This window comes from Spea bombifrons, chromosome 8 (assembly GCF_027358695.1).
Source record: "Spea bombifrons isolate aSpeBom1 chromosome 8, aSpeBom1.2.pri, whole genome shotgun sequence".
Lineage (NCBI taxonomy): Eukaryota > Metazoa > Chordata > Amphibia > Anura > Pelobatidae > Spea > Spea bombifrons.
This window is the reverse complement of record NC_071094.1, coordinates 9,220,979-9,233,497: the sequence shown is the minus strand read 5'-3', so window position 1 is coordinate 9,233,497 and position 12,519 is coordinate 9,220,979. Positions and strand designations below refer to the sequence as shown.

General features: G+C 40.5%; 1 protein-coding gene across 1 annotated transcript in view; it reads right to left on the bottom strand.

The window, feature by feature from the left end:
• Positions 1 to 5,201: 5,201 nt before the first annotated feature.
• Positions 5,202 to 12,519, bottom strand: part of LOC128503298 (uncharacterized) — a 30,486-nt gene continuing 23,168 nt past the window's right edge. The window contains exons 4-9 of the mRNA XM_053473341.1: positions 12,147 to 12,245; positions 11,065 to 11,103; positions 10,465 to 10,572; positions 7,110 to 7,211; positions 6,921 to 7,013; positions 5,202 to 5,230 (exon numbers count right to left, since the gene is read on the bottom strand). Coding sequence (XP_053329316.1) covers positions 5,202 to 5,230; positions 6,921 to 7,013; positions 7,110 to 7,211; positions 10,465 to 10,572; positions 11,065 to 11,103; positions 12,147 to 12,245 — 470 coding nt within the window. The remainder of the gene's footprint in view (positions 5,231 to 6,920; positions 7,014 to 7,109; positions 7,212 to 10,464; positions 10,573 to 11,064; positions 11,104 to 12,146; positions 12,246 to 12,519) is intronic.

Below are 12,519 nucleotides of genomic sequence, written 5' to 3'. Positions count from 1 at the left end.
CACTCTAAGAACAACAGGCGAGCTGGCCCTGCAAAATGTATAATTCAATTCAAAGCATGAGATGGAAAAAGCAAATATAATTTAGTTATAAGGCCAGCCAAGCTCAACTGAGGTTGATTGATGCTTCATGATGCATAGTAAAGTGAAATCTCTAATGAAAGTTCATTCATTATGTTTGGACCAATGAAAAGTTAAGTAAGCTGTCGGGACCTCGGTTGTCTCTTCTTCAGATGGTTGTTTTTCATTTGATAAGCATACATTGTTAAAAGGGCCATGTAGATGTCCTGTTTTTTCAGCCAATGTTTTAGAGGGTCCGGAGCCGGAACATTCACTGTAAAGGAAGCCGTTGGTAATTAGTGATAGATTTAGCAGCGCACAGTTTATTTACTTATGCACCCTTGGCATTTTCTGTGCGTGACCATATGCTATGGATATGTTAGGAACTCCATTATTATTTACCCACAGAAACTACATGGAAAACGCTACAGCTGCCTTAAATCTCTTAAACATTTATAGAACCAAAAAATGCTCTTTGAACGCTACAAACAAGAAGAAGCAATTCCCTGATAAACCATCTTTTTATTGCAGCTTCCCGGATTCAGTAAATCACTTAGACAGGTTAATGCGGCAGGCAAAACGGTATCTGGAATGCTTTCCAGGTCTACTAAAATCAGAGAGAATTTTATCAGGGTGAAGGCTGTGTCTGGAGAGGGCAGCTGGCACCTTCTGGCCTGGGGGGGCATGTAAAGACATGTTGCCCTCCATCATCGCTAAAACACACTACCATACAAACACACCCTGTAACACACACTTACTCACTGTAACACACAGAAACGCATTCACTCCAACACACACACTTAAATACACTTACACACAAAACACCATCTAACACACAAACACACAGATAAACACACTTACTGTAACACACAAAAACATACCTCTAAAGGTATAAGTGTATCACAATGTTCTACGAAGGTATAGAAAGAGAGAAGCAAGTTTGGTAAAGATGATACCTTTATTGGCTCACTGTTGGATAATGGATTGTAAGCTTTCAAGACTATCCAGGTGTCTTCTTATGCCTAAGTGCGGTCTTGAAAAAGTTCTCTGAGTGAAACATCGTCTAATTTGTAGATAAACCACTGGATTTTTCGAAAATCAAGAGATTGCTTATTTCTTTTCTATATATTATATGTGATGCTATAGCTCTGGGGGGACTAATTAAATCATAGTCTGATGAGGGCAGAAGACAAGGTACTATATATGCAGTACATATATATATATATATATATATATATATATATATCTGTAATATTACAATTCTGTAAGCGAAGGCCATGTTTTATGATTTATTAGAATAATGTGCAAGCAATTAGCACTGTTCCTTAATAAAGAATGTGAGCACAAACTACTTGATTCTTCTACATGCTACATAATTATGTTTTTATTATACAATGTATAACCCTGCCAAACCACACCTGCTATGTGGTTCTTTGTTGCATGTAATGTTGGGAATGTTGATCACACTGGTTTTTGCCCTAATGAGTGCAGAATTGGTATCATGTGAGGTTCCTGCCAGCATTAGAGGATGTGGTTAGTGCTGTAGGTGTGTTAAATGACTGCCACCTAGTGTTACCCAGAAGTATTGCAGTTTGCACATGAAATGATTATTTATTGTTTGAAATAGCGCCATCATATTATTATTATTATTATTTTTTTTATATTGCACCATATAATTCCGTAGCGCTGTACAATGGGTGGACAGACATAACAAGTAGTATGTAACATAACAATTTGACTTACAGAGACAACGGGTGAGGAGGATATTCTGCAGCCTATCCAATGATTAAACAGGACATAACAAGTAGTATATAAAATAACAATTTGACTTGCGGAAACAACAGGTAAGGAAGAGCCTGCTCAAACAAGCTTAAAATCTAGAGGGTCTTAAAGTTTTTGTTTTTTTTTAACGTAGTTGTATTTTTCTCCAAATAAGCTAAAATCTGTTTGCAAAAATGCAGTTTAGGCGTACCCTATTTTTTTTGTAATTATTAATTATCCATCATCATCATCAGATGAATCTAAATAATTAATTTTAAAGTCCTGAGATTTGGTACATTATGATTTTTAGCAACATCTGGTGATGTTTTATGAAGCTTTGCCAAATGGCCTAGGGGCTGTACTTTCTCATATTAAATCTGACTGGGGTGAACATTCAGTTGCTTTTGCATTTTGCTCCCGCAGCCCTGCAGAGCACATTTATTCTCAGATGACTGGCTGTTGTTTGGGTAGTCAGGAAATCACATTTTTGCTTGCAAGGCAGGCATTTCACTTACTTACCTAGCACAAGGTTCTGATTTTTAGCACTGACAAGAACATTTCCTTAACTATAGCAGCCGGATTGCAAAGGAGTGATCTTCCTGGAGGCGAAAGGAGTATGTGTAAAATATCTGTGAAGTCTGCTTGAGTATCTGAGCGATCTGATAAAAGGCAATAATTAATAGTATTGAACCTATTGTTGAAGGATAAATGAAAATAACAAAAGAGGAAAATATTGGATATGGACTCGTTGTTGTAGGTTGGATTTTGCTTACATGTTTCTCCTTCTTTTCTAGTTGGCGGAAAAAGTTAAACTAGCCCAAGAAAAATATTAAAGCCAACAGTCCTCTGCTGCCGTCTGCTGGCTGTTTCAGGACTACATAAAACATTCTGGTGTATCCAACCTTACTGGTTTAATGATTAGAAATGTAAGGTACATGAGCAGCCAAATCAGAGTTTGCATTAGTGGACTGCTATTAATGAAAGGTTAAGGTTATGTTATTGGGTTAATTTAAACCAGGATTAGGATTAGATATAGAGGGTGACATATCAAAGAGTAATTTACAAAAAGCATAGGGTATAAAAGTCGCACGTGATAACACAACTATCTAGACATGAAGAACTCAAACAAGGAAAATGATTTTTTATTTATATGTTTATATTTGTTATTCGTAACAAAAACAACACACAATCGTGGCCCATCCACTTGCCACCCTCATACCCCTTTCTTAAAATAACAAAACATCAATGACCACACATAGAATGTGTCGGCAGAAAATAACTCTTTGAGCTTCAGCTCATCCATTCTGAATACTTTCTTTAAAAGAAAAAAGAAATAAAAAATTTTGAATACTTTCTTTAGTCCCTGGCCGACTATTCCATGCTTAAACACTTCTGCTGGAAGGCTTTTTGGTGCATCCACTACCCTCTCCATGAAGTAATATTTCCTGACATTACTTTTAAACCGCTGCCCTTCTAATTTAAGACTATGTCCTCTTGTTGTGGTGGATTTCCTTCTACAAATATTGTATGTTGAATTGGCAGCCCATACCACACACATTTGTCTGAACATAGGAGAAAGCCTGGTAGCATTGTCCACAACCGGCTCACTTTCCCATAAGAAAGGCACTATCCATGTATCGGCTGACGTTCCTGTCGCAATTGTATTTTGACAGTAACATTTTGTATACAGGCTCACATTATGTACATAAATAATAATAATAATAGTAATAATAATAATAATAATAGCAATCATAATAAAAAGAACAGCATCGCTTGTTGGGTCTCTTCAAGGTTGATGTCAGGCACATCATATCTTAGCCCTTAACTGGATGTTGGAGTCCAGAGCGCAGGAGTGTAAGAATGCACACAGCGATTGCAGGGCTGGGGCTAAATCCTGACAGTACCCCCTCCTCAAAGATGCCCTATACAGAGTGACCCGTTGTAATATAATCCTCCAAGTCAGATTCACTACCAGTTAGGGAGTCCCATTCATCATAGGAATCCAACTGTATCAGCCTCTGGCACAGCTGGAGGGTGCTCATCACTATTAACAATAACTGCTATCCCCCCAGCAGTATGCTCTTTTGCCTTGGTGATGTCTACAGGGGTGGTATTCACCATAGTAGTTCCAGTGAGGGTATTAGACACGGGCTTCTCAGATGGGAGCAAAGAAGTTGCCTCTAGGACATGATGTAGAGGCTTGTCGGGAGCCCCAGTAGCAGGTGCATGATGAACAATGCTAGAAGCTACACCAGTGGTGTCATTCAGCGGAACTGATGGGGAGAGAAAAATATCAAAATTACACCATCGTATTCACAGAGCTGAATAGAAAAACATATGATTAGCACCGTTGCTTCTCTGAAGTGTTGTGAATGTTTGAAAGCAAGATTTCTAGATTATAAGGTTTTCTTCTTGAGATCATTCCCACTATAGAATATTTTAAACATGTCTGGGATAGGCAAAAGGCTGAGAGTCATTTGTGAAAGTGTGCGAGTGCTTGCAACTTTAAGTTTTGTGAGTTATAGGTGAGAACATGTACAATGTGAATGCTCATGTCCTCGCCTGTAACTCATGACTGCATAGGGTGGATTTTGTAGAATCCCTCCATGTATTTGCAAGAGGCATTAAATGAAAATTTAACAGGACCACTCAGCTATCATATGCATCATATGCAAGGGCATATGATGGTTCTAGGGTCCCTTTAGGTTTCACACCATTAATGTCTTAATCTGTAGAAGCTTCATATACTGTACTTTTACCTCCATCTTTGCCATTTTCCTGATGCGCAGATTGGAACGACTGAAAAAACGAACAAAGAACAAGGGAACACCTTTAACCAAACATAACATTGTAAATGCAGTTTTATACTCTTGGACCAATATGACTTTATTAGGTTATGCTGTATTGACCAAGTAGGGTTGGTAGCAGTCTATTACAGCCTGTAATCGGGGCAACATGAGCAGTCGATTGGGCTTCTGAACAGCCACCATGGTCTGGATGTAGAGGCTAATAATTGTTTAATTTAAAATTTTACCTGCGTAGGTTTCCATCCATAATAGCCGCCTATAAAGAAAAATGCACACATTTTAAGACAATCTGGGAAACAAAACAGTAAACTAAAAGCTTAAAGGTGCTGATCCTTTTACTGTGGATACATTTTTATAACCAGTAACAAGCCCCAAAACCTTTAGATTTACTTACAGCACACCAGAACCAGAAGAATGACAACAGCAGAACCAGGAATAAGAAGTCCCAAGTGCACATCTTTACAGTCTTGTCCTGTCATACCTAGTAAATGAAAGCAGATTTATTTTAACATCATTCACATACTTTCAAACTTCGGAAATGGGCAAAAAGAGGCCAAATACTGTTTTAATTTTTGCTCAACATTTTGCATTTATATCACAGTTTCCTGTAATATCAAAGTATGCAAATGAGGTAGTACTTCATATTTCAGGAGAAGCTAAAACGAAGGCTGGTACTGATATTAATGTAAGATATTTAGAAGAAAGAGAATGTTTCAAACTTACACAATTCATCTCTAAACACATTTTCTGCTATTCATTATTGTGGCTCTAAAACACGTAAACATAATAAATATTCTGAGCTCCCAGGCCGTGTCACTATACTTGGGAACATCAGTAGACTCTCACCCAAGAGTTCTCCCCCTCCTGCTCTGTGTAAAAGTGAGGAAGGTTGTATGTTAAGGAGGCATGGCTATTTAAACACTGTCAGGGCCACAGAGGCATCGCCCGCACCGCCTCTCAACAATTACAGCTGGCAGCTGACAGCAATCCGGCTTCGGAGGGGTTAACCTGGCATTCCAAGCACCAGCCCTTACACTCAACGGCAGAAGGGGTGCACAAGTGGCCTCGCCCACATGCGTGTGCATGCATTCTGTGCACCCCTCTTGAAGGGATATTACCCTGTTCCACTTGAGCAAGGCAATTAGGGCATTCCCTATATATATTGGATCCTGCCATTTCCCCTTTGCTCAGTTGTAGAGTTGGCTTGTGCCAGTGAGTGTTCCTTAGTATCTTTTGCCGTATCTCCCGTTGTGAACCTAGCCGCCTGCCCTAGACCTCTGTCCATACCTGGAAACTTCTCGGCTCCGGCTACCTGGAGCCTTCCCTTGCGGGACGCGGCCAGGACAGCACACTGACGTTGGTGGGCGGTCCCGCTGACGTCGGGGGAGTTCCCGCTGACGGCAGTGGGAAACACCCCTATTTCAAGGAAAAAAACGGGCGGGGAGTGTCAAGACCCCGCTCCCGTGACCCGGAGGATTTGGGTCTTGACCCGGAGAACCGGAGGCGCATCGCTCACCCGGCAAACTCAGGTATGCCTCTGTCTGTTCTTGACCACGCTTTTTGGAATTCTCTTTTTATACTGCAAAGCAGGCTTTCTCGGCCCACACACATAGGCACAGGGGCAGTGGTCAATTTACTTAAATGGGACAAGAAATGGGTGGGGTGTGAGTGGAGCCAAATGTCCCTCCTCTCTGTCTGGAGAGCAAAAGCTGCCCCAGAGACATTATGTCTTTTCTGAGCCTCTAGAAAGTTATGTGACACTAATATTACATTAAATGTAATTTCAGAGCATACACCTGCCTAACTTCCTGCTTGAGGCATTTTGGGCACTAACAAAACCTTTCAGCCTCTAATTTTCCATAGCATTTTAAAGGATAACATGGCCATTTTTAAAAAGAACATACATGTAAAACTATAGATAGAACCCTGTCTTGATCTAGCTAGCACTATTTCTAAAATAACTACTGTATTATTCTGATTAAAGGCAGAACACTGATTGGAGAAGTTAAATCCAAGGAAACCACTGGTCTATATCATAATGGTAAATGAAAATGTGGCAACAAATGAGTTTCATTCTCTTTTTCCCTTCACTATATATAATAGAGGGCCACATATTTTTGGCCCAATTTGAGTGTTTTCCCTAACGTTTGGTTACAAGAGACAGAGCAGTTAACATTAAAATACAGAATCATTATATGAATTGACTGGTGTATCGTAAATGGATTTCCATGCAGAAAAGTGTTGTCTCTACTAAACATGCTCTTTTGGGGTATTCGGTGATCCTCCTATACTCACTTGTATCGGTGGCCATCGTGGCGATTCCAATGATTGAGGTGAAAAATATAACTATGTTCATAAAATGAGATGATGCATTTATGATGAAGAGAACTGTAAGTAAAAAAATACATCCAGATTAGAAAAAATGATATTATGGATAACAGTTTATTAACAATGTTCTAGAAGAGGGATTAGTTTGGGTCTTACGTAATGCTCTGTTGATGAAACTGCAAGTAACCAGACTGAGAAAAACCAACACAAAACCTATAGTGAAAGCAACAATAGCCACAGAAAGGGCTGGCACAGGACCTGCGGAGATATTGGAGAAGACACAAAATTGGCCATATTATCATACAAGTCCAACCTTGTACACAATGTATGACCATATAGTATGAAATCGTGTTTAGCTTTGTATATATAAAGTGACCATCGTACAGGGAAACCAACAGCAAAATAGAAACAATGTCACAGAAAAGCAAATAAAAAGTATAAAACATGCAAGGACATTAAAAGAAGGTGTAACTCAGGTTGTCAGCTAAATCTTCTCATTTGATATAGTTAATATCCATGATCTATCATTCTGTGTATTCCTTCTAGCTTTTAGGATCCTGAGTAGAAGCTGAGCAGATGATTCTTAGTAAATCCAGATATTCAGTACATACTGTTTAATATTTTAGGGCTTGTTGTTATTCATTTTCTAAAGCTTTAAGTTTTGTTTTCATACTACTCTACACTATTACAATTGCGTTTTTTACTTTGAACACGGCTTAGACACACCTGGTAGCTCCTACTGGTTGACTGCCCCCTCTCTCATGTCCCTTTATTAAAGCAGTTTGGCTGCGAAATGGGCTAGGGTCAGCTGTGTTTAAGGGATGGGGCCAACCTCGGTTAGACTTTATGGTTGATAAGTGCTCAGAACGTGGACATGGCCAAATACCGCTCCCTGCCCAGAGATTGAAAATGGTTGACTGCCCCCTCTCTCATGTCCCTTTTAGGAGGCAGTAAAGCAGTTTGGCTACGATATGGGCTAGGGTCAGCTGTGTTTAAGGAATGGAGCCAACCTCGGTTAGACTTTACGGTCAGAGGCGTATCTAGGGTATGGCACCTATGGCTCGTGTCATAGGCGCCATTTGAAAGGGGGGCACCAGTGAGCAGCTTTTAAACGCCGTTTTTTTTTTTTTTTGATGCGGAGGAGAGAGAGGAGCCCCTCCTCTCTCTCCTCCGCATCAAAAAAAAAAAAAAAAAGACGGCAACCGCTCAGCGCCCCTCATTCTCCTCCATGAGGCCTCTACCTCCATCCTGGTGCCGGCATTTCATGCTGAGCGCCGTAATATGACGTCATATTCCGGCGCTCAGCAGTGAAGCAGCGGGCACCAGCGAGCGGCTTTTAAACGCTGTATTTAAACTGCTCGGCGCCCCTCGTTCTCCCCCGCATCAAAAAAAAAACAAAAAAAAAAAAACTGTTAAACTGTTTAAAAGCCGCTTGTTGGTGCCCGCTGCTTCACTGCTGAGCGCCAAAATATGACATCATATTACGGCGCTCAGCAGTGAAGCAGCGGGCACCGCAGCAGTGCAGGAAGGGAATGAGAGAGGGTAGATATAAGTAAAGAGTGTGAATTAATGTGTGGATGCATTGAGTGAATGAGGGAGAGCATGAGTTAATATGTGAATGTATTGTCTGAATATGGGAGAGCATGAGTTGTCTGAATGAGGGAGAGCATGAGTTGATGTGTGGATGAATTGTCTGAATGAGGGAGAGCAGGAGTTAATACGCGGATGAGTTGTCTGAATGAGGGAGAGCATGCGTTAATATGTGGATGAATTGTCTGAATGAGGGAGAGCATGAGTTAATATGTGTGGATGAATTAAAGAGTGACTGTGAAAGTGATTGTGTGTATCATAGATGTATAATTGTGGAAGGGCAAAGATGGCACTAGCAGGATGTTTGAGCCTTGGGGACCAAGATGGCACAGGCAAGGTGTATATGGGACAAAGATGGCACAGGCCGGACTGTTTGAGGACAAAGTTGACTTGTGCTGGGCTATTTGGGGACAAAGATGGCAAATCTTATGTGTGTAATCTGGGTGCTGGTCAGGTTCTATGTGGGCAGTGTGGACGCCAGGGCTGGCTTTGGGGTGTGCGACCTGTGATCTATGCCTGTAATTTAGGGGGTTTTAAATATACCTTTAATGCCGTGTTTTTATGTGAATTCCAATTCTTTACCTGCAAAGCTGGGTTTTTGTGTTATTCTGTAGATCCATATCTGCTATGCTATGTTTCCATACATTATTTATGTATACCTGCAAATACAGAGTTAATATGTCTTATTCAGTTGACTAATACCTGCAATGCTGTTTCCATGTATTTATTTGATCTATACCTGCGATGCTACGTTTCATATATTATTATTGTATACCTGCAAATACAGGATTTATATGTCTGATTCTGTTTATTTGATATATACCTTCAGTGCTGAGATCACAAGTGAATTTCAATTGATCTGGGTTTGTGTGTTGATCTATACCTGCTATCGGCAGCAGGGACTAATATTTATATAAATATGGGAAGCAGGGGCTAATAAATGGTTTTTAGATATGTGGACAGGGGCGCAATTTCAGTGCTTGCCGTAGGTGCTATTTTCAGTAGATACGCCTCTGCTTACTGTTGATAAGTGCGCAGGACCTGGGCAGAATATGGACGCGGCCAAATACCTCTCCCTGCCCAGAGATTAAAAATGCTAACCCGGAGCTTTCGAGAAGTAGTGGACTCGAGTTAAAAGCTAGTAGGTGCGAACAGGGCCGGCCCAAGGCAAAATGCCGCCTGGGGCGAATTTTAAAATGCCGCCCCCCCCATTATCTACAATTCCCCCCCCCCTTTCAGCAGTCCTGCGGCGAGTCTCCCTGTTCGGTCTCGGTGCCGGTCTCGGTGCCGGCTTGTAATGCTGAGTGCCGGAAATCTTCCGGCACTCAGTATTACGAGCCGGCACCGAGACCGAACAGGGAGACTCGCCGCAGAGGAGAGAGAGAGCGGCCCTTTATCTCTCTTTCGCTTGGGGTGGCGAAGGGCTTGGGGCGGCGAAGTGCCGCCCCTTCAAAAGTGCCGCCTGGAGCGGTTGCCCCACTCGGCTCCATTGTCGGGCCGGCCCTGGGTGCGAAGCTCTGCTGGTAGACCATGGATTTCTTTTTTTAATGCTTACACAAGTTTTTTTTAATATGATTCTGTACAACACCTCAAGTGCTGTATGAGTGATATGAACACAAAAATCACTAACGGAATCAACCTTATGTTGGTTGGTACAAGAAATAAACCCCAAAAAAACCTGAAGAAAAGAGAAAACCAGCTAGCTGGGCCAAGTAATTTACAAGGACTGGATCCATTATCCAGATTATGGGCAGACCCCAACCAGTGTAATCAGAATGTTTCCATTACATTGTGTACCAAATACATATTGTGTAAAAGTGCAGGTAAAAATGAAAATGAGTATAAATTAGGATAAAGAACATACACTTCTACACACTGTTATCCACTGTGGTGTAATGTTAATACAATCTGTCTATTATACCTCCTTGGATCCAGATGACAAACATTGCAATGGCAGCCACGATATTCCCTACAGTGGTTCCTAAATAGAGATTGAAAAAAGTCCCTTTTGACCATCTCATTCTAATACCTAAAAAACAAAATATCCATATAAACACATTACATTTACATTTTATTATATTATATTACTCCCAATTGACTTTTTGATGATACAGATGTATTTATTAAGTGTGTTTCTATTTGTTTAACACTGACAGATGCACTTCGCACTTGTAGTAAAATTAAAGGTCACTACAATAAGTGTAGCCGCACAATTAGTACATTAAGCATTATGAATTGGGTACATTAGGTGTAAAAACATTAGGAAAGGAGGTCCCAGTCCCTTAACCAACATTAAATCCTTTTTTATGGAACTGCGGTGTGTGCATACATAAGAAACTCCATCAAAACTAACAATAATTTCCAATATGAAAATTGATTAGTACATTTAGTAACAATTTGGCCAACACAATGCATAGGGGAATGCATAGCCTGAAATGTGCCTTACCATCAACTCAATAGCAGGTCCAATTTAAAAAGACATGCAATAAAAAAATAATTGGTTATGTTAAATGATACTTACCAGCATTTGGCATTTGTGTCCTTGCAATATTGGCCATAGCTGGATAAAAAAAAAGGAATAAGCACCCGAAGCTAAAATAAATGACTGTATGGACATGCACTGAAGTAGACCAAACATTTTAAATATTTAATTACAATACATATTTGGTTTCTGTTTGCATTGCCTTTTATTATTTGTTATAAAATGAGTTGTACAACTAAAGCATTCAGAAGAATAATAAAATTTACTATGACAAGCAGGATAATGGCAGAATAAGACATCGGAAGGGTTGGGATGTATAAACTTATGGGATGAGACTTCAGGAGGGGAGATGCTTGTCCACCAGAAATGAATCGGAGCTTTTTTTTGTGCTAAAAATACGTTTAATGTTCAGTCGATGGTGCACAAATAGATGGTAATTGCAGCAGATGCAAACTCTGGGTAGTGTCAGCCTGGACAGATGAGGTCAGGTTGCCATTAAGTAAACTGGAGTCACCTTGACCAGCACCGTTAAAAGAAACCCCAAGACTAGAAACCACAGTAGTGTAGTACTGAAGAGAATTGAGTTTTGCTCCCCATTGTTCCATTAAACTTGATTTAATAGCGTATCTGGAGGTTATTATAGATAGTCATGCAATTGAGTATTCTGGCCTAGGCTGAGGACAACAGGGAGTCTGATGAACCAAGAGGGTGGCCTCCAGTTTAGCCACCTTCTTGGCTCATCAAACTCCCTTGTGCACCAATACCCTGAGACCTCCATTGTGTCTGGCCCAGTAGTTACACTATGGCAGCCTTCATAGTATTCGTAAAAGGCACAAAGCATCCTTGTAGGATGTCATATCCATTGTTCAGCATAGAGTAGAGCTGCTGTGGATGTAGTTCATAGGGGCAGACATGATAAAGATCAGTGCAGTCATATATGATTCTCTGGTTACATTTCAAACTCATACAAACTGGGCATACACAACAACCAGCCGCATGCTGAGGCACACCATGGAGTGGCAGATCAGGTGACTATGTGTCCGGTGTGCCACATGGCCAGTCCGGGCCTGGTTTTTAGGTATGCCAGTCATATAAATTAAAGCTTTATGTTAACACATTACCAGTTGCCTTGTAGGCAAAATTGATGATGACAAAGGAGCAAACAGCCAGCATAAGAATGGATATCGACAGCCCATACACCCATTTCTTCATAACAGATGCTAGAAAACAAAGAATAGAATTTACCATAGAAAAACAACAGAAGAAATTATTTGAATGATGCATGCTACAATTCATTGGTCGCTTTATTGTGGATACATAGAAATTATATATGTTGCATTAAAGAATGTTAGTATGTATTAGACTTGTGCATTCGTATTTGGGCGAACGTGAAAACGAACACGAAGGGTGCGTTTTCGTTGTCCAGCCTGAAATCCGAACATACGAACATGGTGGCGGCAAAACCTCAGCCTTTGACAGTCATATGAGTGCTAT